Here is a 23,661-nt window from a genome sequence, read left to right as displayed (position 1 = left end):
ATAAAACTATGTCAAAAATGCTCTAATTATGACGTGGGTGTATATATATATATATATATATAATCAGTCTTACATACATATGTCATCATAATTAAGGATAATATTTGTTGACTGATTAATTAAGCAATGTGTATTATATATTTTCCCGAGTATTCCATCATTCAATCACTCCCTTGTCCAACACTTAACCAACTAACTAACAACACCAGCAACACCAAACACTTTTCTTTTGTGCTCTCTTTAGACTCTTTGTCCTTCCCCTTAAAGTAACAGAAAGCCATTTTAGCAATCATGGTAAAGAAAGAAAAAGAGTCCATAGCTAAAGTGAAGTTGTTCACCCTTATTAAATGCCCCCTCCTTTCTCATTCAAATTTCAAACCCACATCTCCAAATTACTTGACAAACATCATAGTCTCTTTATCAGTGGAGATTATACAGAGTTTAGTAGTGATTAATGGACTGAATATAAGTTGTTTGTCGAAAGTCCTGAGAGAGGATTTGAGAAAATGAACACTGCTAGGTTCATCAAATGTGTTACCGTTGGCGATGGAGCCGTCGGAAAGACGTGTATGCTGATCTCTTACACCAGTAACACCTTCCCCACCGTAAGTGCTTGAGTTTTTCTCCTCCCAAATTTACTTGAAATTTTCACTTTGTATGTAATGATGCCTTTTTTCCCCCCCCCCCCTGAAAGGATTATGTGCCTACTGTGTTCGACAACTTCAGCGCAAATGTGGTAGTGGATGGCAGCACTGTGAACCTTGGACTTTGGGATACTGCTGGTGGGTTTTGGCTTGATTTATAGTTTGTTTGTGATCAGACATGTGAACTTAGTTATTGTGTGTTTTCAGGGCAGGAGGATTATAACAGGCTGAGGCCACTGAGTTACAGAGGTGCAGATGTGTTCTTGTTGGCCTTCTCTCTTATCAGCAAAGCAAGCTATGAAAACATCTCAAAGAAGGTTAATTAATGGAACCATATAAACTCTGTCAATTTAATTTGTTTGAGATTATGTATGGATTTCGTATTTCGTCAGTAAGAAACTGAACTAGCCAAGAATTATGGCACACAGTGGATTTCTGAGCTAAGGCATTATGCGCCGACCATACCAATTGTGCTTGTGGGAACCAAACTTGGTAAAAGATCAATAAACTTGTGAACAAATTTTGGTTTTTTTTTTCTTTTCCCCTCAAAATTATTTGATGATGTATTGATGTCAAATTCTGCAGATTTGAGGGAAGACAAGCAGTATTTGATCGATCATCCAGGTGCAGCCCCAATTACAACTGCTCAGGCAAGTCAATTAATTAGCTTGAAATTAAACAAAATTCAATGACTTGTAATGCAGTAGTGAAGAGTGTGCAATAACATTGGGCAGGGAGAGGAGCTGAGGAAGATGATTGGTGCTGCTATTTACATTGAGTGCAGCTCCAAAACTCAGCAGGTGTGGCTACTCTCTCTTCATTTCAATTACTGAAGTCATACCTTTGTTTTTTTTTTTTTTGAACGAGGAGGGGCCACAGTCTGCTCGACAATCTATTATTAACAACCTCTTCTCTACCCCTTCTTACCTCGAAAAAGGCATGGACACCTTGCGTCCTTGAACCGATAACCATCTTTTGGTTCTTTTGCAATCCAAGTTATATTAGTAAAATTGGCTTCACTAGGTAGTAGAACTTAATATGTGTGGTGGAATATGTCTGTGTTGGGATTTTGCAGAATGTGAAGGCTGTGTTTGATGCTGCAATCAAGGTTGTTTTGCAGCCTCCTAAGCTAAAGAAGAGGAGAAGGAGGCCAAGGCTATGCTTGTTTCTCTAAGTCAATATTTATCTCTAAGTTCTTGTCTTTGTACAACACTTATGCCTAAACAATCATTTAGTCTATTTTCTTTTTTTACTTTTCACTTGTTGCTTCTCTTCTTATGTATCATGTTATGTAATACATGTCAATGCTTCTGATGCATTATGAATTTCTAAAAACATATTTCATATTTGAATAGTATGGTGTTAATTGAAACTTGTTATTTGCAAATATATCCTGTATTCATGTTCAGTAAAATGGTTGATGACAAATCAAATAATTTTCATGCATGGGTACATTTTTTTTTTTTCCAGACAAGCAACCACTACCTTTGGGTGTAAACTGATAAATCCATCGAGACTGCATACTACTACACAAACTATGCATACCAGACAAGTCTATGAAAAATTCATGCGTGAACTCACAACTCCGGAGATGATTGAACCTTGGTGGAAGAGCATTACTAATATGCACCTTACTACATGGTAACACCATCATTGGCTTTATGCATGGGTGCTTGTTATTAAACTAAGTAGCATATAAAAATCCATATAATTATTAGCAATAATAAAATGCAATTAAATTATCTAAAACTATGCCCTAACCCAACATATTGGCTAGACTGAAATCAATCCAAATTTTTTTTTGAAAAAATAAATGAAATAAATGAAAAACTAAAAAAAGAAGGAAAATAAAAAGAGATGCAACACAAAGTCAAAGTTACCTAATAATAATTAAAAAAAACCTTTATTTTTTGTTTTGAAAAAATTGAATTATAATTCAAGCCAGGGACAGCAAGAGCAGCCAGAGCCACTAAACCCTCGGAAGCTTAAACGGTTAAACCCCATCGCATATGGAGCTTATCGGACCTTAAACCTCCAATTTCACTCACAAATCGCAAGAATTCCAATTGGATAAACAAATGGTGGCTGGTCCGTTGCTTCGCTCCCTCTGGTCCGCCACCACCAGAAAATCCTCGAACTGTAGATTTTTCCCACGCGCCTTCTCTACTGCATCGGCAGCTACCGCCTCAACTGCTCCGAGCAGTTTTCTGGAACCCAGCCGGCTCAGGAACGTGGCAGTCATCGCTCACGTCGACCATGGAAAGACCACGCTCATGGACCGCCTTCTCCGCCAGTGCGGCGCCGACATCCCTCACGAGCGAGCCATGGACTCCATCAGCCTGGAGCGCGAGCGCGGCATCACCATCGCTTCCAAGGTGAAATACTAACTTTCGCCCCGATCCTGAGATAGTTCAAGAATTTGAACCAGAATTCTTGAATCTTAGCCTATTAAGTTTACTCGAGGTGGAACATTTGTTATTTCTTTGTTTTTAATCCAATGATATTTGCTATAATTAATAGCCTTATTGGATCTAGACTTTGAAATGAATTCATTGTATCCTAGCTAGTAAGTTAATGGTCTCATTTGATGCTGATTACCTAGATATATGACAAACGTTACCAATTGTTCGGCGTTTAGGTTGTTTCTTTATTTACTGCTAAACCATTATATTTCACATTGGTGTGCATATGTTATTCTTAATTTTGATGATGTCTTTCTGTTGCTTAAATGAGCAGCATTATGCACTAACTTGATGTATTTCTTGTGAAAATACTGCTGGCAGGTTACTTCAATCTCGTGGAAGGAAAATGAACTAAACATGGTTGATACACCTGGACATGCTGATTTTGGTGGTGAAGTACGTCCTTGCTTGTACCTAAGTATAGTTGAATTTGAGATGCTAAATATTCAAAATAATGAATGGTGATAAGTAGATGATAGCCCCAGTTTTAAAGGGCACCTAAAAGGATTAAAGTTTTTACGAGCATGAAGGCACTGATCTGTTAAACAACTCAATTTTTTTGGCAGATTTCTATTATTTTGAAAGTATGAATCATGATATTTGACCAGTGAATTTTTGTACTTATTGTTGTGCAAATTTGATGGTGTCATGTCCTTTAGTTGTATAAGACAAACAACATTATGCTAAATTTTTATTTTGATAGCTCTGCTATGTTGGACAACGGAAAAAACGTGTCAATTACAAAGATGGTCAACTAAGAATGGGATTGTTTGAAGTTTCCAATTCCAGGGTTAGAAGTGGTTAATGAATAATTGAATATTAATTGCAATTCAAGGAGGAAGGTCAAAGCTTTGCACTCTAAATCAGATAGCAATCTGCCCATGGTTCAATATCTTTCGATTGTGGGAGGTATTCCATTGATGTTTCACAACTTTTTTTTCTCTGGATTATAGGTTGAACGGGTTGTTGGGATGGTTGAAGGGGCGGTTTTAGTTGTGGATGCTGGTGAAGGCCCTCTTGCACAAACAAAATTTGTTCTTGCCAAAGCCCTAAAGTATGGATTGCGCCCTCTTCTTCTTTTGAACAAAGTAGATCGGCCTTCAGGTAAGCCTACAATCTTCGGCATGCTTTTGGCTGCATATTCTACGCACAATGCATAGTAGATGTATCCTGTCTATGGATTGTGCTCTTTAATGGTATATAAGGATGTATCTCTCTCTCGCTTTCTTTCATATTTCCAAATCAGATAACATAAATTTAGTATCCTGTAATGATCACATGGTATTTGTTATTGCTATTGTGTAGTTATAGCTGATATCAACCTAATACTCTTTCTGTAGTTCAGATTGGTTCTCATTTTTGCTTTGCTATATGTTTTCAGTTTCAGAGGAGAGGTGTAATGAAGTTGAGAGCCTAGTCTTTGATCTTTTTGCAAATCTTGGTGCTACAGGTGAATGACATGTAGCAAGCTTGTCAAGTTTCATATAGTAACCACATTAATAGTGGATTTCACCTGCTATATTGGGATGTAATGTTATGTATAATAACTTCCTTGATGTTTTTGTTTTAGAGGAGCAGCTTGATTTTCCAGTTCTCTATGCTTCTGCTAAAGAAGGATGGGCATCTTCCACATTCACAAAGGATCCTCCTGCTGATGCCAAAAATATGTCAATGTTGCTTGATGCTATTATAAGACATGTTCCACCGCCAAAAGCAAGCCTTGATGAACCTTTCCAGATGCTGGTTAGTATTCCATTGAGACTGAGTTGAGATGCTGAAAACCAGTTTCATTACAATCAAAGGATAAGTGACTAATACGCTCTTAAATTCGTATTTTGGGAAAGGAATTGTAAATAAATATATATTTCTGTATGCCATTGGTCTTTTATCCAAGTGTTGCTTGCGATGGGCGGGACTCCTTGGTCCATGCTTTTTAGTGTTCTATGAAAACAAAATTCAATTGATATGGGTATAAATTTTAATTTGATGTGCAAACTATTTCCACTGTCTAACATACTGTCCTGGGATCTTAGTTAAGAATGGGCAAGAATTATGATTTTTGGCCAAGGTATCTTTAAAAGTAGATATATATGATACCCAATTACACGCGCTTTTAATTCTTTATATATTCTACTGCAATTACAATTTTGCAATCTTAGTGCATTAGCCAGATGAGAAATGAATTGGTGAAAGTTTTATGGTTTACTGTGTATGTATTCCTGTTGTTTGTTTTTCTTTTTCTTTGATATATTTACTGTACACTTCTATCGTCTTGCTTCTTCTAATTTACTTTTTCCCTTTTTAGTTGGGAATTTTGGAAAATACTCTTAATATATGCCCTTTCAGGTATCAATGATGGAGCGAGACTTTTATCTGGGGCGAATACTAACTGGACGAGTTGTTTCTGGGATCATACGTGTAGGTGACAAAGTACATGGAATACGTAAAATGGATTCTGGGGTTGAGAAAATCGAAGAAGGAAAGGTTAGTCTACTACTGCTTAATTTTAATTGGAAGTACAGTGTTTCCAGCGTCCACTTGAAATGCTTTTGAAGTTGTTTCGGTATTCAGTTTTTGAGGTTTTTTGCTGTTTTCCAAAGACTACATCCATAGCAGAATTCAATAATCTCAATAGTTTATAATGTTTTCCCTAGTTTGTATCACTGTCTGCAGTTCAACACTTCTGACGTATACTGAAAATTTTAACTGCCTTATCTGTTCAACTATTTAAAAAATACATATGTACATCTTGCATGTCTCCGATCCCGCCCACTATGGGGGCGTTGTTGACCTTTTGACCATTTTTGTGTTGTTGCCATCTTTTCTGCTCCTTTTTAGCAGGTTTAAAATTAATTATCCACAACATCCCGTGTTCTGGATTTCCTTAAGTCTTCTGTAACAGTTCATCATCTCATAAACTCATCTAGCTGTGAGCCTTCTGTTGGCTTACTCTGAAGTTTGTGATTGAGTTTTGCAGGAATTTGCCTTTCTTGTTGAATCGGAAAAGTTATACACTGCCCTAGTGTTAGGCAGTGTTATCACTGAACATGTGGTTCTGAGGCATATTTTCATTGAAGTTGAGCTTCATATGGTTGGCTGATTATTTAGGTGGATTTAACTTATATGTTTGCCGGATTATGTAGGTAGATTTAAGATTGCTCTTTACCAGTACTCAGATGGAAATTTGAACAGCTTGACATCCAACATAAAATAAAAATGTCTTTCAGATGTTATGTTCACGATCGTATACTTTGTCTCATGGATCCCTTGTTGTTCTTCTGTAGCAGTAACGACTCTAATTGACATATGCTGGTGTTACACTAGCACTAGTATAATGACCAATTCTTTGTCTTGTAGGTTGTGAAGTTAATGAAGAAGAAAGGGACGACCATTGTTCTAATAGATAGTGCAGGAGCAGGTGATATAATTTCAATGGCAGGTTTGGCAAATCCATCAATAGGTCATACAGTGGCAAATGCAGAGGTACATAAGTGCTGCTTTATGTAATGTTCAACAGCCGGTCAATTGACTATTTCACCTGATTTTGCATTACTGTTTGGATGTTTTGAAATTCACTGATATGCTTATTCTTCGTTCAAAATTAAGTTACAGTATCATTTTTGGAAAGAAAAATAAGTTACAGGATCATATAGACTACATGTATATGTTTGTGGTGGAACAAAGTGTTGTGTCAAACTGGCATTCATCTTGCTCTTATCTATATGCTATAATTGGATTTTTGATGTTGCTAGAGGCAATAATAAAAGTAAAATTCTTTTTCTGCTTGCAACTCCTTCAATTAGTTGAGTATCGAAATGACTCGACTTATTTAGTAAGCAGCATGTATGATCTACAATACGATGTGTTCTTGATGCTGAAAAATTTAGTATGTCAGCATCACCTTGTTTAGAAGTTTTGACTGTCATTTCTACTTAAAATCAGCTAGTTATTAGTTATTACATTCTGCAGGTGATGACTCCATTGCCCACAGTTGAATTGGACCCTCCAACAATATCCATGACCTTTGGTGTCAATGACTCTCCATTGGCTGGTCGTGATGGTACCCACGTAAGTCTTGAATAAATAGTTACTTAAGTCTTCTTTTATCTCAACTATGGTACTGTCGGTCATATTAGTTCTTATTTGTCATTAGCATAATCTTCTGACATGGAAGTCTAAGCAACTCCAAACTTGTTGTGTATGACATGAACTGCACATTTTTGTTTTCTACGAGCTATAAATTTTCTGACATTCTGATGTTAACATTGAGTTTCATTTCTATTTTACCCATGCTATGTCTTTGTTCCTTCTTTTTTGTTGTTGTTTTTGATGTGGGATACGGAATGGATTAAGATGAGTTTTCTGTCTTTCTATTACTGGGTTGACTCATATAATATTTCTACCACTTTGCGTAAGTTTACATGGTACTGCCTTTATAATTGTAGTTGACTGGTGGAAAAATTGGCGATCGATTAATGGCTGAAGCTGAAACAAACCTAGCCATAAATGTAATTCCGGGTTTGTCCGAGTCTTTTGAGGTTCAGGGGAGAGGAGAGCTTCAACTAGGTTTGTTCCTCTGAACACTGCAGTTACCTTTTCAATTTGCCTTAACTTCATCTATCGTAAAATGAGCATGCTTAAGTTTTTGATGACATAAAAATTGCCATTGTTTGTCTGGTAAAAGCTGCTTCTGTGGAGCATAATTTTGATTTTATATGCTTTACAGGTATCTTAATTGAGAATATGAGGCGTGAAGGATTTGAGCTCTCTGTGTCACCTCCTAAAGTCATGTGAGTTTTTTGAGGATTCTAGATTTATGCTCTGGTTTTGTCAGTTCATGTTTATGTTTGTATGTGCATTTTGGGGCAGGGAATGTAACTGATATCGATTGACAAATCAAGGTCCTTAAATACTGAGACCCTGATGTTCTTCCTTTCTAATTTTTTTTTTTTCTTCTTTTTAATTTTCCCCCTTGCTTTGGTTACTTGTTGACTCATATATGCTGACTATTTGTTTTTTTTTGGTAATTATGCTGACTATTTGTTGGTGGCACTGGTGAATGAAATTGATCCATATGTTGCCAGTTTCCTGTGGTCTGTGGTCAGCCTTTTTATGGAAGTTATTGATTTACACTACCATTACTTCTTTGGAGATTTAGGCCCTTAAGGAAAATAAATAATGAATTGTGGTTTATTGATTGACTACACAAACTGAACAAAGCTGTATATAAAAATAAAAAAAAACTGAAACTGTAGTGAGTCGGCTTTTCCCCCCTTAATTTCATAGTTATGGTGCTAGACTGGTATGGGTTGGTTTTATATTCATTATTATTACAATTATTTTTCGTGAACTTTTAATGTCAACAACTTGAGTAATATTCATGCGGTCCTGCCATATTCAGGTATAAAACTGAGAGGGGTCAGAAGCTGGAGCCAATTGAGGAAGTGACTATTGAGGTGATGATCCTGGAATTTACTTGTATGAATATTTGTTTCGTATATTTGGGGCCTTACATCTTAAAATGTTATGGCAGGTAAACGATGAGCATGTGGGGTTGGTTATGGAAGCTCTATCTCATCGAAGAGCAGAGGTTATGGACATGGGTCCTGTTGCTGGAAATGTTGGCAGGACAAGATTGTCCTTGACATGTCCATCTAGGTAAATGCATATTCTGTCCCATTTTACATATGATTGCCGTTTTTTTATCTCATTTTAATTTACTATTATATTTTTGTCAGTCAATAATTCACTTTTATATAACTATTTTTGTTAATGTGTTACTTATGATAACTAGGTTGGTTTTCGTGCTTTTCCCCCTAAGATGGACCATTTTGTTATGTCCTGTCCTATTATCTTAGTCAAGAAAAGTTAGACAGCTTAGAGGTTTGAATGTGTGTTTGTACACACAAGTTGGGAAATAAATCCTAACCAGCGTTGTTGAAGGCTGACGCCTTATTGACATTTTGTGTTGATTTCAGAAAAAGAAATTTGGAAACTTCTGACTTTAGTTGTTACCACGTTTGCATTCGATCTGTACAGCTCATTCTTCAATGTAAATGTCCAGTTAGAATTGTGTGATTCTTTTACAGACTTCATGGCATCACATGTGTTTTGTGAGTGAGATGTTGGCTGTCTTGAAAAGAGTTATCTTGAGAAAATTTTCTATCCGTTTCTCGTCTTCCTAAAACACTTAAACAGTCATCATTATATGGTGCAATGATTATGGCTATACTTCACTTGACATGGCTGAATATTTATATTCTCATGTCACAATGAAAAGTCATATTGAGAGTCTCTTGTCCAGCCGGAACTGACTTCATCCTGGGCTGACAAGGATCATGCTTTATTTGAGGTGACTGGAGAATTCTATTTTATTCAATATGATGCGAATGTCTGGTTTCAGATGTTAATTGTCTGCATACCAGTGCTATAATATTGTACTTCCTCCGTCCCATTTTAATTGTCCTCTATTCCTTTTTGGGATGTCCCAAAATGCATGCCCATTTCAATTAATTAAAACTAATTTCATCCATTTTTCCCATCTTACCCTTATTTACCCTTAAATTGAAAAGTTGATGGAGTGAATTCCCAAGAAGTTATTGACATCTTAATTGTCCTCTATAAATAAGGGTATAAATGTTGAATTGAAGGGGAGTAATGCAATTTCTTAAACTGTGTGTGAAATTGAAGGGGACAATTAAAAGGGGACGGAGGGAGTATTAGTTATATTGTTTTGAAGTCATATTGTTAAGGTGCACAAGGCTCTTGCAGTGAACGAGGTCGGTGACAGACATGATGTACAGAGATCTTATCCCCACATAATGTGGAGAGGCTATTGAACCCATGACCTCTAAGTTGCACCCCTTCAACTCTATCACTGGGCCATATGTTTGCCCGTAGTAAGTGGAAACTTAAGTTCTGTGAATTTCTTCCTCCTCCATCCATAGTGATGTCTTCTGCCTTTCTGTAGATTAGCAGATCAGATTCCATTGTGATTAGAATATCTTAAGATTATGCCTTAGTAGTGCAAAGTCCAAATGAGTGATCTTCTCGAAGTTTTTGAAGCGCTTTACTTTTTTTACTCATTGTGAAAATGTAGCCAAATGTTCTGAACCATTGTATTTTGTCTATTCTGTTGCCTTTGTAATTAAACTTCCACAAACAATGTTCTCTTTATTCTTCAGGGGACTGGTTGGTTACAGGAGTGTGTTTAGCAGTGACACACGTGGAACTGGATTTATGCATCGCGCTTTCCTGAGTATGCATGTTCTGCCACTGATACTTCTATTCCCATCTTCTCTTTAATGTAATACCGTCTTTTTTCGTCATACCTATTTCATGTGTTGTTGATTAAACCGGACTTCCAAGTTTTCATTTTGCTAATGCTTATTATAATATTATGCCATTTTCAGCACATGAACATGCATAAGTGATTGGTACATGTATGAGTCAACCTTTATGTCATTGGAAATTTTGCGTTGGGTGCTTTGGTTTCAAAAGTGTTAACCTTGAAGTCTGTGTCTGCATTCAATGTCAGTTCTCGTTGCTTGGCCAGTTGAAACCCAATCCTCTGTTTTTGAGTAAATTTAATTTTTTCTTTTGCGAGAAAACATGCATTCAGTTTTGTATAAAAGCAACATTCATACTTCCTCTTTCCCTTATTTTTGTGCAGCTTATGAAAAATATCGAGGTGTGCTTGGAAATGTTAGGAAAGGAGTATTGGTATGATCTCTAGCTACTTTTATGTTCTTTTAATTAGTTATCTGGAAGAGGCTTCCATTTTCAATTGTGGACTGGGGTGGGGTATCATGTTGGATCATTTGAGCACGGTCCAACAGACTTTTATTTCCTTTACCCATCAGATATTTTGCGATATGGTCATGTAAATGACTAATAGACATGTATGTCTGTGATCGTAATTGCTTTCATTTATTGAACAGGTATCAATGGGCTATGGTACAATCACAGCTTACGCATTGGTGAGTTTGGAACCTCGTGGAACTCTCTTTGTGACTCCTGGGATGGAGGTTAGTGCCGTTATACCTTTTTGCATATGATTAGTTATATGTTAGATTGATTATCCTCATCTTTTATCATCCATTACTCGAAATTATTTTCTTTACTTTATGTGGCTTTAACATGTTTAAATTACTCCACAAATGGGATCAAAGTTAAATAATTGATTTGGTATGCATTGCATATCAAAAGCTCTTATAAAGAAATTTGATCAACAAGTAAAACTGTACCAGATGATAGATAAGTATCGTTGTTTTTAAATTCAAGTGCATAAAGCCAGATTGCTTTTAAGTTTGATCCTAAATATTGTATTTGGATCATAAGAATGTGCTTTATTTATTTTCTTGAATATTTTCTTATAGAAAATTGAGAAATAAGAGTCGAGAAGTAAGGTACAGAAATGAACCTGGATTTTATAGTAGGTTGACTCCCTCATGGGCGAATCCCCTCTTCTAATATGATGTGTGACTGCCGAGGACTTTTACGTTGTCTTTAGGCTAGATATCCCGAAATATCTTTTGTATTCATTTAGTGAAATATCTTGTACGTTGTCTTTAGGCTAGATATCCCGAAATATCTTTTGTATTCATTTAGTGAAATAGTAGGTCGACTTCCTTTGATTTTGACTTGCTCATTTCATTCCGTGCTTTGCAGTCATATGACGGCATGATTGTAGGTGAGCATTCACGGGATAGTGACCTTGATGTAAGTAGTATCTCTTGCTCTCATAAGTCGTATCTTGCATTCTCTCAGTTCAAAGTGGGACTGATTTTAAAAATATTGCATATTGTAGATCAACCCTGTAAGGAGCAAGGAACTTTCTAACATGCGAGCTGCGGGCAAGGACGAGAATGTGAAGCTATCACCCCCTCGCCTTGTATGTATTTTGCAATTGTCACGCTTTGTTTGTCGGTTTTATTGCTTGGAATTTGTTTAACCGAATATTTGGCTGGCAACACTTGTTGGCCTGCCATAATTATTTCAATGCTATTATCATACATAGCCTTTCTCATGCACGAAAGTCAAAATTGCTTGGGATGCAGGAACTTTACTCGATGGAAACCCAATAGAAAATTATATTCTTCAATATATTTCATGACCAAATTTTCTGTCCACCTCACATGAAACTCCATGCTCACTAATTTCTATTGGTGTTGCACTCTAACTATGTCACTCATTAGGGGTAATGTGAACACATACTATTATTTTTTGGGGATGACTTTGAAAATCATGTTGCAAGTTTTTGGTGTAACAACTGCTGAAAACTCAAAATATGGGAGATGAAGCTAGATTCTTGGGTGATTATCTGAATCTGAATCCCCTTTTGTACACTTGACATGGATTGTTAACATCTATTTACATGTTTGCACAGATGACTCTTGAGGAGGCAATTGGATATGTAGCTTCTGATGAGCTTATTGAGGTAAGTTCCCTTCAAATTGTTATCTTCTCTTCTGCGGAAAAATCTGTGAAACTTGTTCTTTTTGGTCTTTGTATCAAATACTCTTTTTTGCTGCCTAAAATGTCAAGTTCTTAAAATTTTTGAGGCTCTTCCATTAATTCAAGTCAAAGGATGAACCGTTTAAGGCTATGCTTGGAAGAGGGGTTCAGGTGGGTTGGGACTTGGGAGGGGGGTTGGAAGAGTTGGGTTGGGTTTAGGATTGGAACACTTGATTGGGAGAAAAGTGAGTTGGGAGCTGTTCAATGTGTTTTTTAAGTGTTGAACACCCTCCAACTCTTCATTTTGAGGGGTTTGTAAAACAGGTTTTGGGACTTGCATTGGTCACAACATGCATCCTTTGCTTCATCAATGAGTTTTGTGTATATTCCTCAATGTTATCATCTTGAACCTTAATAATGCAGTTCTTTCTGTTTCTGTTTCTGTTACGTGATAAGCTCTTGTATTCTGCTCGTAGGTTACCCCAAAGGCCATTCGTCTAAGAAAGAGATACCTGGACGTCAACAAGCGTAAAAGCATGAGTAAAAGACCAAAGGAGTGAAATTTTAACTCCGCATACAATTTTGTGACTTCATACCTCATTATTTATTGTGCCTGAACAGGTACATTTTGTATTATTCTTTCTGCAACCTCAATGTAGTTGGCATATTTTATTTCTGTAACAGTGAAATAAGTTGATGGGTTGTTTTTGGAAAGTAGAAATAATGCAATGATCGATTTCCAGTCATCGTTATGCAACTTCAATAAAACTATCTATTTTTTTGGGGGCTTACTTGTAAAGTTGTAATATTAAATTTCTCGGCCATCAGTTCTGAAACCTTTCTCTCTCTATTGAATTGTAAATCTGACCAACTCTTGCTGATGCGGTTGCTGGATGCGTTACATTGTGGGAAGTTAGTTTCTCTTGGTCTTTTTTGTTACGTATAGCATTGAACTAGTGTTTTTAATTTCTAAATTGTTATTTGGCATTTTGCATCGAGACTGATTATGTTTGGAATATTGTCTTTTACTGCTCATATGAAGATGGACTCAATCCTCTATTGACATCTCTTGAGTTCTTGCGTGAAAGCAGAGAATTTTATTTTGAGCCACTTTTGTTGTTCGTGACGTGGTTTTTAGCTTTAGGCGGCTTGGCTGTGATGATGTTGACAAGAAGATTTGGATCAAACCACATGGTGGCAACTTGGTCCAATTAAAACAACAAATTGTGCAGTAATGTATTTGAAATATTGAATACCTTCGAAGCAAATACCAACACAAAATATAAAAGTCGGCTGGATAAAGACGAGACTTTTTTTTAAAATATGTTCCCACCAAGGCAAGGCTGTAGATCACCTAGTCGAGTAAACACTCAGATTCGTGCATTGCACCTTTGGAAAATTCTCTCCATGAGATCAGGTACTTCTTTGGTATTTTAACAAGGGATATCAAAAAGTGTTGGTGGGGATTTCGAATAATCGAATCTAGAACCCATGAATACAGGGTTCTTTGAATCTATCCAAATAGAAAATCCCGAAATCATGCATTGTATCTTTGGAAATTTCCTTCCGCGGGATCAAAATACTTGTTGATATTTTACTAGTGGATATGGTTACAAATTGTTGATGAGAGGTTTCGAAATTTTAGATTTTATGAAGAAATCAACTTGCTTAACAGCTTGGAAGTTTTGAATTTTCTAAAATTCTTACGCGGCAAGACTTTTATACTTTCTATTCTAAACCTATCATTTAATGTTATTTTGGTTATGTTTTTAATGTTTTTTTTGTTAATTTAGAAATGTAAAATCCCGTGTTATGCATAACGGTTCAATAACACAAAATTGGCTTAAGAAGAAAAACAAAAATTAAACAATTAATAGCATAATACAGCCTCCGCATCATCCAAACGTTTCTCCTATGCAAAGCGGCGCTATATCCCTTGCCTTCTCTCCCTGCGCGAAATGCCGGTGAAATTGTAGATTCAAACGACGACGTTCACTGATTACTGGCAGATCCACAATCGGTAGCATCAGAAACAATACATAGATATAGAGAGAGAGAGAGAGGGGTGAGAAACGGAAGGAAATGGGGGCATACAGGGCAGATGATGACTACGACTACTTGTTCAAGGTGGTGTTGATAGGGGATTCGGGTGTGGGGAAATCTAATCTGTTGTCTCGATTCACGAGGAACGAGTTCAGCCTCGAATCTAAATCCACCATCGGAGTCGAATTCGCCACCCGCAGCATCCACGTCGACGACAAGGTCGTCAAGGCTCAGATTTGGGACACCGCCGGCCAAGAACGGTATTCTTCTTAGTTTACGGATCTCAGATCTATTTTATTATTTCCTTTCTGGATTAAATTTTCTTTTTCTGAAATGATCTGTTCATATCTGATTGTAGTGACTAATGGGATGTAACTTAGGATGAGTAACTTTCTTTCTTTAACGGGGTTTTTTCTTGTTCATGTTTGGTTCTAGTTGTTTAGGTAATGGAAGATAATGGAATAAAGGTAATTGAATTCATAGATTTCCTTCGTTGCCAATTAGTCCTATGATTTGTGTTTCGGTGAGCCTGATGGATTGTGTGGAACCTATCGTCGACGATGAGAATTATTGTATGGAAGAAGAATGTAGTACAAGATGCAAATAGAGAGATTAGTGCAGAAAGAATGGTTTCTTTTTTAGTTTTATATGGAGCTTGTTTATACCTGAACTCGTAGGTTTCCATCTTTGTCAATTAGTACTATGATTTATGTTTTGGTTAGGCTGATGAATTGTGTGGAACCTATCATTGGCATCATCATCATCATCATCCGAGCCTTTATTCCAAAAGTTTGGGGTCGGCTGTGGAACCTATCGTTGACGATGAGAATTATTGTATGGAAGAAGAATGTAGTACAAGAGGCAAAATAGAGAGATTGGTGCAGAATGACTTCTATTTTAGTTTTATATGGAATTTTCTGCCTCTGGTTTATAGCAATATGTTCCGTTTTCCTGATTTTTGTGCTGGATGTTGAGAGTACGGTAGGTTCCATTGTGTGGCTAAAACTTACATTGTTTCTGCAGATACCGTGCGATTACCAGTGCTTACTATCGAGGAGCAGTGGGTGCATTGCTCGTCTATGATGTTACTCGACATGTCACATTTGAGAATGTGGAGAGATGGTTGAAGGAGCTGCGGGATCACACTGATGCCAACATTGTGATCATGCTTGTTGGAAACAAGGCTGACTTACGCCATTTGCGCGCAGTTTCCACTGATGATGCCAAGGGTTTTGCTGAGAGGGAAAACACCTTTTTCATGGAAACCTCTGCACTTGAGTCATTGAATGTTGAGAATGCGTTCACTGAAGTCCTTACTCAGATTTATCGCGTGGTTAGCCGGAAAGCTCTTGACATCGGTGATGATCCTGCAGCCCTACCCAAGGGACAAACTATTAACGTTGGCACTAAAGATGATGTATCAGCTGTGAAGAAAGTTGGATGCTGTTCGGCATAGTTCCCTGGAACTAGTAGTTTTCCAATCTTAGTTTAATGGGGTTTTGTCAGATTTATTGTTTCACCCAATAGGCTTTCCCACATTTAGGGCAACTTATTTGTTACATTTTTTTTCTCCCTTTTTCTGGTTTCTGGTTTGTCTTGCTTTTATTGTATTCTTCAGCACTATATCTGGTTCTATGTTGAAAATGGTGTTCTCTACTCCTTCATTAATCTGACTAGATTTTTTTTTTGATAAGCAGATTTTTATCTTTGCTTGATAACTATACGTCTTTCTAACCAAATTATATGGACTCGAGAGCATTTGAGTTTGATTTTCACTAAGCATTTGAGTTTCATTTTCACTAATAACAATGTGATCATGCGTTGGATTTTCATCCAATTTAGATTCTTGTCAGGTAAAAAATTTATTATGATTGCAGCTCATCAATCATTATGGTCATCTCCTCCACCATCCTCATAACACCACTATCTCCATATCCGCATCTCGACAGCATCCTCACCTCCCCACTATCTCCGTATCGGCATCTCCACAGCATCCTCACCTGGTAAATTGGTAAAACATTATCGTCACCTCGCTCTTCATCAAACTTCATCCCTTCCGGGGGACCACCACGGCTCCTCTTCATCAGACACATGAATCAACGGGACAGGATAAGTGGGTGACGGATAAAGGTCATGGATGGATAAGGCTTGGCCGCAATCCAAGACGGTTATCCGTTGTCATCGATCCAATCACCATGACACCATCTGATACGCAACGGTCTCTGCATCATCATCAGTTCATCACAAAAATTAATTATTATTATTATAGTTACCAATAATAGTTTTCAAATCTTAAGGCACGTGACCACGTGCTAACCAAACCTCATTCCCTATTCATCTCTTACCTTCCTCCCACCTCTCTTCCATTCTTCACATCCCTTCACAGAATCGAATAGTTGAAACCCTGATTTGCGCAAAATGGATTCGAAATCCTCAACCGACGTCGTTTCTCGCCGAACACGAGTCCTCACCAATCACCTTCTCCGGCAACCTCCGCTACCACGCGATGTTGCAGTTGAGACAAACGAATGCTTACAATTCTCTCCCGCCGAGCTCGCCGAGAAGTACGATTTTGACACCATGGAGATGCGGAAATTGCTGGACGGACATAATCTGCAGGATCGGGATTGGTTGTATGGTTTGATCATGCAGAGCAAGCTGTTTAATCCGAGGGATCTGGGAGGTAAATTGTTTGTGGGACCTGATTACAATCAGTCGATGGAGCAACAGAGAGAGATGACGATGAAGCGTATTGATTATTTGTGCGAGAGAGGGGTTTTCAATGGCTGGTTAACCGAGAAGGGAACCGAGGTTGACTTGAGGAAGATGGCTCTCCAAGAGGTTACTGCAATTTTTGATCACTCGCTCTCTATCAAGCTTGGTGTTCATTTCTTCTTGTGGTATGTATGATCATCGAATTGGGATGAGTTTCAGCAAATTTTCTTGTGTTGAGTTTTGGTTATTGTGAAAATCGGCGAACAACTCTGCAATTATTTATTTGGATTCTTATCAAATTAAAAAAAAAAGGAATTTATTAACTTAAAATATGGTAGACGTGTGGGAGACTCACTTCTCCACCTCCATGACCCAGAGACATGGGTTCTAGTGGTGATGTAGGAATATTTCCTGAAATAAATACACAATAGTATAGCATACGTATTTCGCCCAACAATGGTGGCGTCAAGTTCTCTCTAAAATAAAAGGAGTGACAAAAATGTAAATATAGTATTCAGCAAAACTGCAAAAGTAATTAAGAGCTGTTTATAGTTGATATTGATAAGATGATCAAGCCGCATAATTATGGTAACTATTGGTATTTATCTTTACTGTTGGGTTTCAGGGGTGGTGCTATCCAGTTTTTTGGCACAAAAAGGCACCATGACAAGTGGCTGAGGGACACTGAAAATTATGTAGTCAAGGGTTGCTTTGCAATGACAGAGTTGGGACACGGCAGTAATGTATGTAAAGTTTGTCAATCCTTTGGTCTGAGGCATTTGTCCTCTGTTGGGTCCTTTAAGATTTCTCTCATCCTTTCCCCTTTTATTTTTTTCATGATAAATGCTTTTAGGTTAGAGGAATTGAAACTGTGACCACTTATGATCCTAACACAAGAGAGTTCATCATTAACACTCCTTGTGAATCTGCTCAGAAGTATTGGATTGGTGGGGCTGCTAATGTAAGAACTTCTAAAACTCTTCTCATATTTATTTAATAGTTTGCAAGGGACATCTAAATTTTAATTTTATGGTTATTTGACCTACTTGGGTTTCGTGGTGATGACTTGCTGTTATTATATTGTTATGTAGCATGCAACCCATACAATAGTCTTCTCTCAGCTCATTATAAATGGGAGTAATCAAGGTGTCCATGCATTTATAGCACAGATCCGGGATGCAGATGGCAACAATTTTCCAAACGTCAGAATAGCAGATTGTGGACATAAAATTGGTCTTAATGGTGTTGATAATGGTCGAATTTGGTAACTGCTCTTTGCTTTTTTAAATGTCATATGATCTGCAGCCATGAAAAAACTTCTCTAAGTTTATCAATAACATTGTAAATTACATTAGTTGGTTTCAAAATATGTTCTTAGGTTTGACAATGTCCGGATCCCCAGAGAGAATTTGTTAAATTCAGTTGCTGATGTTTCACCGGATGGGCAATATGTGAGTGCGATAAAAGACCCAGATCAGGTAGTTTATCCGTGTGAACTTTCATTGAATGGCAACAAAATGTGTCTGTGTGTGTGTTTTCCTTTTCCCTGCTAATTATATAGTGAGCGACTCTTACATTACATGTCTCCTGTGATCTGCCGCTAGAGATTTGCGGCATTCCTGGCCCCTCTAACATCTGGGCGGGTGACTATTGCATCCAGTGCAATTTACATGTCAAAGGTAACATGTTTCTCACATTGTATCAATTGTTAAGTTACTCTTTTGTTTGTTTGCTATTGAAGACCCAGGGTGGCAGGCTGCTCATATTTATGTCATCTTCTCCTATCAGATTGGTTTAGCAATTGCCATTAGATACTCGTTGACAAGGAGGGCTTTCTCTGTTACACCAAATGGGCCGGAAGTTTTGTTGCTTGATTATCCAAGTCATCAACGGCGACTCTTGCCTCTCCTTGCAAAGACGTAAGCATGTTTGTTTTATTTTCTGTTTTCTCTACTAGTAAACGTTATAATTTTTTTCACACAATCACTATAAATATTTTTCAATAGTAGTACTCAGGTGGCATAATTGCTGATAATTCAAGATGAGATGTGACTCTGACCCACGTCATTTTCTTTTTCCCACTTAAATTTCCCATGCTGCAGATATGCTATGAGTTCTGCTGCAAATTTTCTTAAAGTGATATATGTGAAGAGGACACCAGAGTCGAGCAAGACTATCCATGTCTTTTCAAGTGCATTCAAGGCTACTCTTACTTGGCATAACATGCGTTTGCTTCAGGTTTGGTTGGCAATTTTGAGATCAGTTTTGATTTATTGCTATGAGTTTTGTAATGGATGTTCCTTTGGCGTGTTAGGAATGTCGTGAAGCATGTGGAGGACAGGGCCTGAAGACCGAAAATCGCATTGGTCATTTGAAAGGTGAATATGATGTGCAGGGCACTTTTGAAGGTGACAATAATGTCCTGATGCAGCAGGTAAAGATTATCATGTCTTTTTGGAGGGAACTATGAAACAAAGGGCTTGTGTTTTGGTTTTTGATGCATAATTTCGTCACAAGGTCACCTCATTGCGAAAGTTAAAATATGAATGGAAAAAGTGTATGTATTTGACATGGAAAAAGTGGTACACTAGGAGTTAATTCTTTTTTTGATTTAATTACTTGATGGCCAAAACCAAGGAAGGATCGCCCTCTTGACATAAAGGATCACATGTTTATGTTTTTCTCCATGTCATGCGTTTCAATTATCCACCTGTTTTGGTTAATGAATCCTTTATAAGGTTGTGGAATTTTTACGGATTAAGTATGCTAATACAGGTCAGCAAGGCACTCCTTGGAGAGTATATTTCAGCTCATAAGAAGAAGAAACCTTTCCAAGGGCTGGGATTGGAACACATGAACAACCCTTGCCCGATCATCCCATCTGAGCTTACAAGCTCAACCCTCAGGTGCAGCCAGTTCCAGGTAATTTGTTTTTCTTTGCTAGTCGTCATCCCAAATAAATGAGCTATGTACATGGATGTATCTTACTCGGGTATGAGTCTATGCAGACTGATGCATTCTGTCTAAGAGAACGAGATCTTTTGAATCGTTTTGCGGCGGAAGTCTCACAGTATCAAGCGAATGGAGAAAGTAAAGAGCGTGCCTTTATTCTGGTGGGGATTATTTTCTTTGCTAAGTTGCCATCATTTTTTCTGCTGCCTTATTTCACTGGTTGTTGGGATTATCTACTTCAACTTAGCTGTCATCTTCCTTCCTTCCCTAATCACTGTTTTGAATCTGTTGCACCAGAGTTATCAGGTTGCAGAAGAGCTGGGCCGAGCATTTTCAGAGAAAGAAATCTTGCAAACCTTCTTGGAGGCTGAGACAACCATATCTACTGGTTCCATGAAGGTAAATATGAGCAACTGTTCCTCAAATTTGATATTCCCCTAATTCAGTTACTAAACATATTTCCATTCTTGTGCTGCAGAATGTCCTTGGTCTTGTGAGGTCCATGTATGCCCTAATATGTATGGAAGAGGATGCTTCATTTCTCCGTTATGGATACTTATCACCAGAAAATGCTGCTGCTGTGAGGAGAGAAGTGAGCAAACTCTGTGGAGAACTGCGACCGCATGCACTTGCCTTGGTCAGTTCCTTTGGCATTCCTGATGCATTTTTGAGCCCCATAGCTTTCAACTGGATTGATTCAAATTCTTGGTCTTCGGTTCAGCATTAGTTAGGTTTCATACTAGTCATAGTCCCGGCAGACGTTCTTGCTGCTTCCGGCTAATAACTTCAGTTACGTACTTGACATCCCAAATAAACCAGTTACACATGTTGTAATTGTAAAAGTTGCTCTTCATCCGATTTGTTTGCCGATGAATGTCGGTATATCTACGGAAGACAAAAGAATGACAGTAAATTATTTTTTCACTCATTCTAAATCGCTCCTTCTACTACGAGTGTCATTGAAACTTTAGTTGTAGTTTTGAAAACACAGCTAAAAATTTCATTATACTTACGGTCAAAATATTTTTACCCACGGTCAGAAAAACCGTAGGTAAAGATCTTCCAACGCTTTCATAACCAACGGATACGGCGGGAAAGTCTTTAGCCACCGTTTTTTTGTATTTATATATGCAATTAATACCATGGGTATAAATGCATTCTGTTGTAGTGACAGATGGGTGCTCGCTATGTAAAGAAAGTCACACCTATTGAATTGCCCCGCCCAACCGCAATCATCTGTTGTTGCTAAGTTTACCAAAGTGAAGCAATTTAAAGTAGGTTATACGACTACTACTACTCCTTGTATGATTTCATTGTGCTGTTAATTTTGTACAATCTCGTCAGAATCTCAAATCTTCTAATCCTTCTCTGATGTTATGATCTAACCAGAATTCTCAGGAAAAGTTATGGCTGAAGCTACTCTTCACATAGCAATGTACCCTTGGTTGGCACTAGGACACCTGACCCCATTCCTCCACCTTGCTAATAAACTAGCCAAGAAAGGTCACAGAATCTCCTTCTTCATCCCCATCAAAACCCAGCACAAGTTAGAGCATTTCAATCTCCATCCTGATCTCATTACATTTGTCCCAATTTCTATTCCCCATCTCGATGGCCTCCCTCCAGGTGCAGAGACCACTTCAGATGTTACTTACCGTTTATTCCCGCTCCTCATGACCGCCATGGATCATACCGAGGGTGACATATAACTTCTTTTCCGAGACCTTAAACCAGATGTTGTCTTGTTTGATTTTTCCCACTGGATGCCAAGGTTAGCGCGCCGTCTAGGCATCAAGTCCATTCGCTACGACAGCTCCAGTTCTGTTATGACAAGTTATGGTTTATCTCCAACAAGGTTTAGGGAGAACAAGTACACTGAAGCTGACTTTATGGAGCCTCCCTCAGGCTTCCCATCCTCATCCATTAAGCTCAGCATCTACGAGGCAAGGTTTTTTGCTGAGGTGGGCGTTACGGAGTTTGGAAGTAGAATACGGTTTGTTGACCGCCAGTACATGTGCTTGAGCGAATGTGATGCATTAGGATTCAAGACATGCAGAGAAATAGGACCCTTTATTGACTATCTTCAAAGCCAATTTGGGAAACCTGTGCTGCTCTCAGGACCAATTATACCTGAGCCAATGACATCTGCATTAGATGAAAAGTGGGAGAAGTGGCTTGGAGGATTTAAACCAAACTCTATGATATACTGTGCATTGGGAAGTGAATGCAATTTACAGACGGACCAGTTCCAAGAATTGGTACTGGGTCTGGAGCTTACAGGCATGCCATTCTTGGCAGCACTTAAGCCATCTCCAGGACTGGAGTCCGTTGAGTCGGCATTGCCAGAAGGCTTTGAAGAGAGGATTAAAGGAAGAGGGGTTGTTTATGGTGGCTGGATGCAACAACAACTGATCCTGGAACACCCTTCCATTGGGTGCTTCATAACCCATTGTGGATCAGGCTCTATATCAGAGGCCTTGATCAACAAATGCCAGATGATACTGCTGCCACAAATTGGAGACCAGATATTTAATGCAAGAATGATGAGCGTAGTCTTGAACGAAGTGGATAAAGGAGAAGAAGATGGATTCTTCACAAAGGAAAGTGTCTGCAAGGCAGTGAGGGCTGTGATGGATGAAGACAGTGAGATTGCCACAGTGGTTCGAGCTAACCATGACAAATTCAGAGAGTTGTTGCTTAACAAGGATTTCGAGCCATCTTATATTAATGACTTCATTGAGAAGCTTCTAGCTCTGCTCAAGTAAATCCTTTATGTATTTACTCTAAGTTATATTTATCCCTATGGCTCATCATGAGCAGTAGTCATTATTCTACCACAAAGAGCTTATATGTTATGAAGCATCATCATGGTAATGGTTCTACTCTAAGCATCCCAATGAGGAATATGTAAAAATATGAAGCAAACGACTCTTGATTTACCCTCTGGCCACTTATTGACTTATCGTATCCGTCCACACTACCAACAGAAAACATAAGCTAAAAGCCTTTAACAAACGTTTTATCCTTTTATATTTGCCCCAAAATGGCTCTATCTATGTATGCACCAAGACTGTTTCAGATGGCTTTTCTCCCATCTCCCAACAGCTTGAGCTGATGGAGAGCTAAATATTTCCGTAATTCATACTGTCCCTCATCTGAGCACATTAAACATATACTATGTCCTCTGCTAGGCAAACCAAAAGGCTAATTGAGAGTCTGAGACTGATCTTATGAAGGGGAGACTGTCCTGCTCACCTTATCCATCCATCAACTCAAAAGACTAAATAAGGCAAAAGCTTTTTAGAGATACCTATATGAAGGGAAGACTATGAATCTTCTTTACTTCCAGTTATGGAGATTGATCATTATGAGCCTATATCAGTCTAACA

General features: G+C 38.0%; 4 protein-coding genes and 1 pseudogene across 4 annotated transcripts; all 5 read left to right on the top strand.

Moving 5' to 3' along the window:
• The first annotated feature begins 314 nt into the window (after positions 1–314).
• On the top strand, positions 315–1,996 carry LOC119982363 (rac-like GTP-binding protein RAC2). The gene is made up of 7 exons (XM_038825686.1): positions 315–605; positions 695–782; positions 852–961; positions 1,073–1,136; positions 1,230–1,294; positions 1,379–1,444; positions 1,720–1,996. Exons 1-7 carry the CDS (start codon positions 507–509, stop codon positions 1,816–1,818), a joined length of 591 nt encoding a protein of 196 aa, XP_038681614.1. The 5' UTR covers positions 315–506; the 3' UTR covers positions 1,819–1,996.
• A 598-nt stretch (positions 1,997–2,594) lies between these two features.
• Positions 2,595–13,353, top strand: LOC119982356 (50S ribosomal subunit assembly factor BipA-like). Its single transcript, XM_038825681.1, has 19 exons — positions 2,595–3,019; positions 3,428–3,502; positions 4,060–4,210; positions 4,488–4,556; positions 4,677–4,849; positions 5,453–5,590; positions 6,464–6,589; positions 7,076–7,174; positions 7,552–7,672; positions 7,833–7,896; positions 8,508–8,562; positions 8,640–8,764; positions 10,291–10,364; positions 10,779–10,828; positions 11,047–11,133; positions 11,777–11,827; positions 11,916–11,999; positions 12,495–12,545; positions 13,039–13,353. The coding sequence occupies exons 1-19, from the start codon at positions 2,723–2,725 to the stop codon at positions 13,120–13,122; spliced, it is 1,974 nt and encodes a 657-aa protein (XP_038681609.1). The 5' UTR covers positions 2,595–2,722; the 3' UTR covers positions 13,123–13,353.
• Positions 13,354–14,378: 1,025 nt separating this feature from the next.
• Positions 14,379–16,298, top strand: LOC119982362 (ras-related protein RABA1f-like). The gene is made up of 2 exons (XM_038825685.1): positions 14,379–14,865; positions 15,629–16,298. The coding sequence occupies exons 1-2, from the start codon at positions 14,645–14,647 to the stop codon at positions 16,059–16,061; spliced, it is 654 nt and encodes a 217-aa protein (XP_038681613.1). The 5' UTR covers positions 14,379–14,644; the 3' UTR covers positions 16,062–16,298.
• A 616-nt stretch (positions 16,299–16,914) lies between these two features.
• LOC119982355 (acyl-coenzyme A oxidase 3, peroxisomal-like) lies at positions 16,915–21,219 on the top strand. The gene is made up of 13 exons (XM_038825680.1): positions 16,915–17,505; positions 17,946–18,063; positions 18,174–18,281; positions 18,412–18,584; positions 18,699–18,798; positions 18,925–18,999; positions 19,109–19,239; positions 19,423–19,558; positions 19,635–19,754; positions 20,096–20,242; positions 20,329–20,433; positions 20,570–20,671; positions 20,751–21,219. The coding sequence occupies exons 1-13, from the start codon at positions 17,024–17,026 to the stop codon at positions 20,997–20,999; spliced, it is 2,046 nt and encodes a 681-aa protein (XP_038681608.1). The 5' UTR covers positions 16,915–17,023; the 3' UTR covers positions 21,000–21,219.
• Positions 21,220–21,444: 225 nt separating this feature from the next.
• On the top strand, positions 21,445–23,211 carry LOC119982359 (annotated as a pseudogene).
• The last annotated feature ends 450 nt before the right edge of the window (positions 23,212–23,661 follow it).

The sequence above is a fragment of the Tripterygium wilfordii genome, chromosome 17, assembly GCF_013401445.1.
Source record: "Tripterygium wilfordii isolate XIE 37 chromosome 17, ASM1340144v1, whole genome shotgun sequence".
Taxonomy (NCBI): Eukaryota; Viridiplantae; Streptophyta; class Magnoliopsida; order Celastrales; family Celastraceae; genus Tripterygium; species Tripterygium wilfordii.
Note: the sequence above shows the minus strand (reverse complement) of the source record. Positions and strands in the feature narration are given on the sequence as shown.

What these genes read in the sequence shown, in the direction of transcription:
- LOC119982363 (XM_038825686.1), top strand. Translation starts at nt 507, where the DNA reads ATGAACACTGCTAGGTTCATCAAATGTGTTACCGTTGGCGATGGAGCC. An exon ending in ATGAAAACATCTCAAAGAAG is followed by an intron (nt 962 to 1,072) that starts GTTAATTAATGG and finishes TATGGCACACAG; the next exon opens with TGGATTTCTGAGCTAAGGCA. An exon ending in GCTTGTGGGAACCAAACTTG is followed by an intron (nt 1,137 to 1,229) that starts GTAAAAGATCAA and finishes CAAATTCTGCAG; the next exon opens with ATTTGAGGGAAGACAAGCAG.
- LOC119982356 (XM_038825681.1), top strand. Translation starts at nt 2,723, where the DNA reads ATGGTGGCTGGTCCGTTGCTTCGCTCCCTCTGGTCCGCCACCACCAGA. An exon ending in GAGAGGAGAGCTTCAACTAG is followed by an intron (nt 7,673 to 7,832) that starts GTTTGTTCCTCT and finishes TATGCTTTACAG; the next exon opens with GTATCTTAATTGAGAATATG. An exon ending in TTGTGACTCCTGGGATGGAG is followed by an intron (nt 11,134 to 11,776) that starts GTTAGTGCCGTT and finishes CGTGCTTTGCAG; the next exon opens with TCATATGACGGCATGATTGT.
- LOC119982362 (XM_038825685.1), top strand. Translation starts at nt 14,645, where the DNA reads ATGGGGGCATACAGGGCAGATGATGACTACGACTACTTGTTCAAGGTG. An exon ending in GACACCGCCGGCCAAGAACG is followed by an intron (nt 14,866 to 15,628) that starts GTATTCTTCTTA and finishes TTGTTTCTGCAG; the next exon opens with ATACCGTGCGATTACCAGTG.
- LOC119982355 (XM_038825680.1), top strand. Translation starts at nt 17,024, where the DNA reads ATGGATTCGAAATCCTCAACCGACGTCGTTTCTCGCCGAACACGAGTC. An exon ending in AGTTGGGACACGGCAGTAAT is followed by an intron (nt 18,064 to 18,173) that starts GTATGTAAAGTT and finishes AAATGCTTTTAG; the next exon opens with GTTAGAGGAATTGAAACTGT. An exon ending in GTGCAATTTACATGTCAAAG is followed by an intron (nt 19,000 to 19,108) that starts GTAACATGTTTC and finishes TTCTCCTATCAG; the next exon opens with ATTGGTTTAGCAATTGCCAT.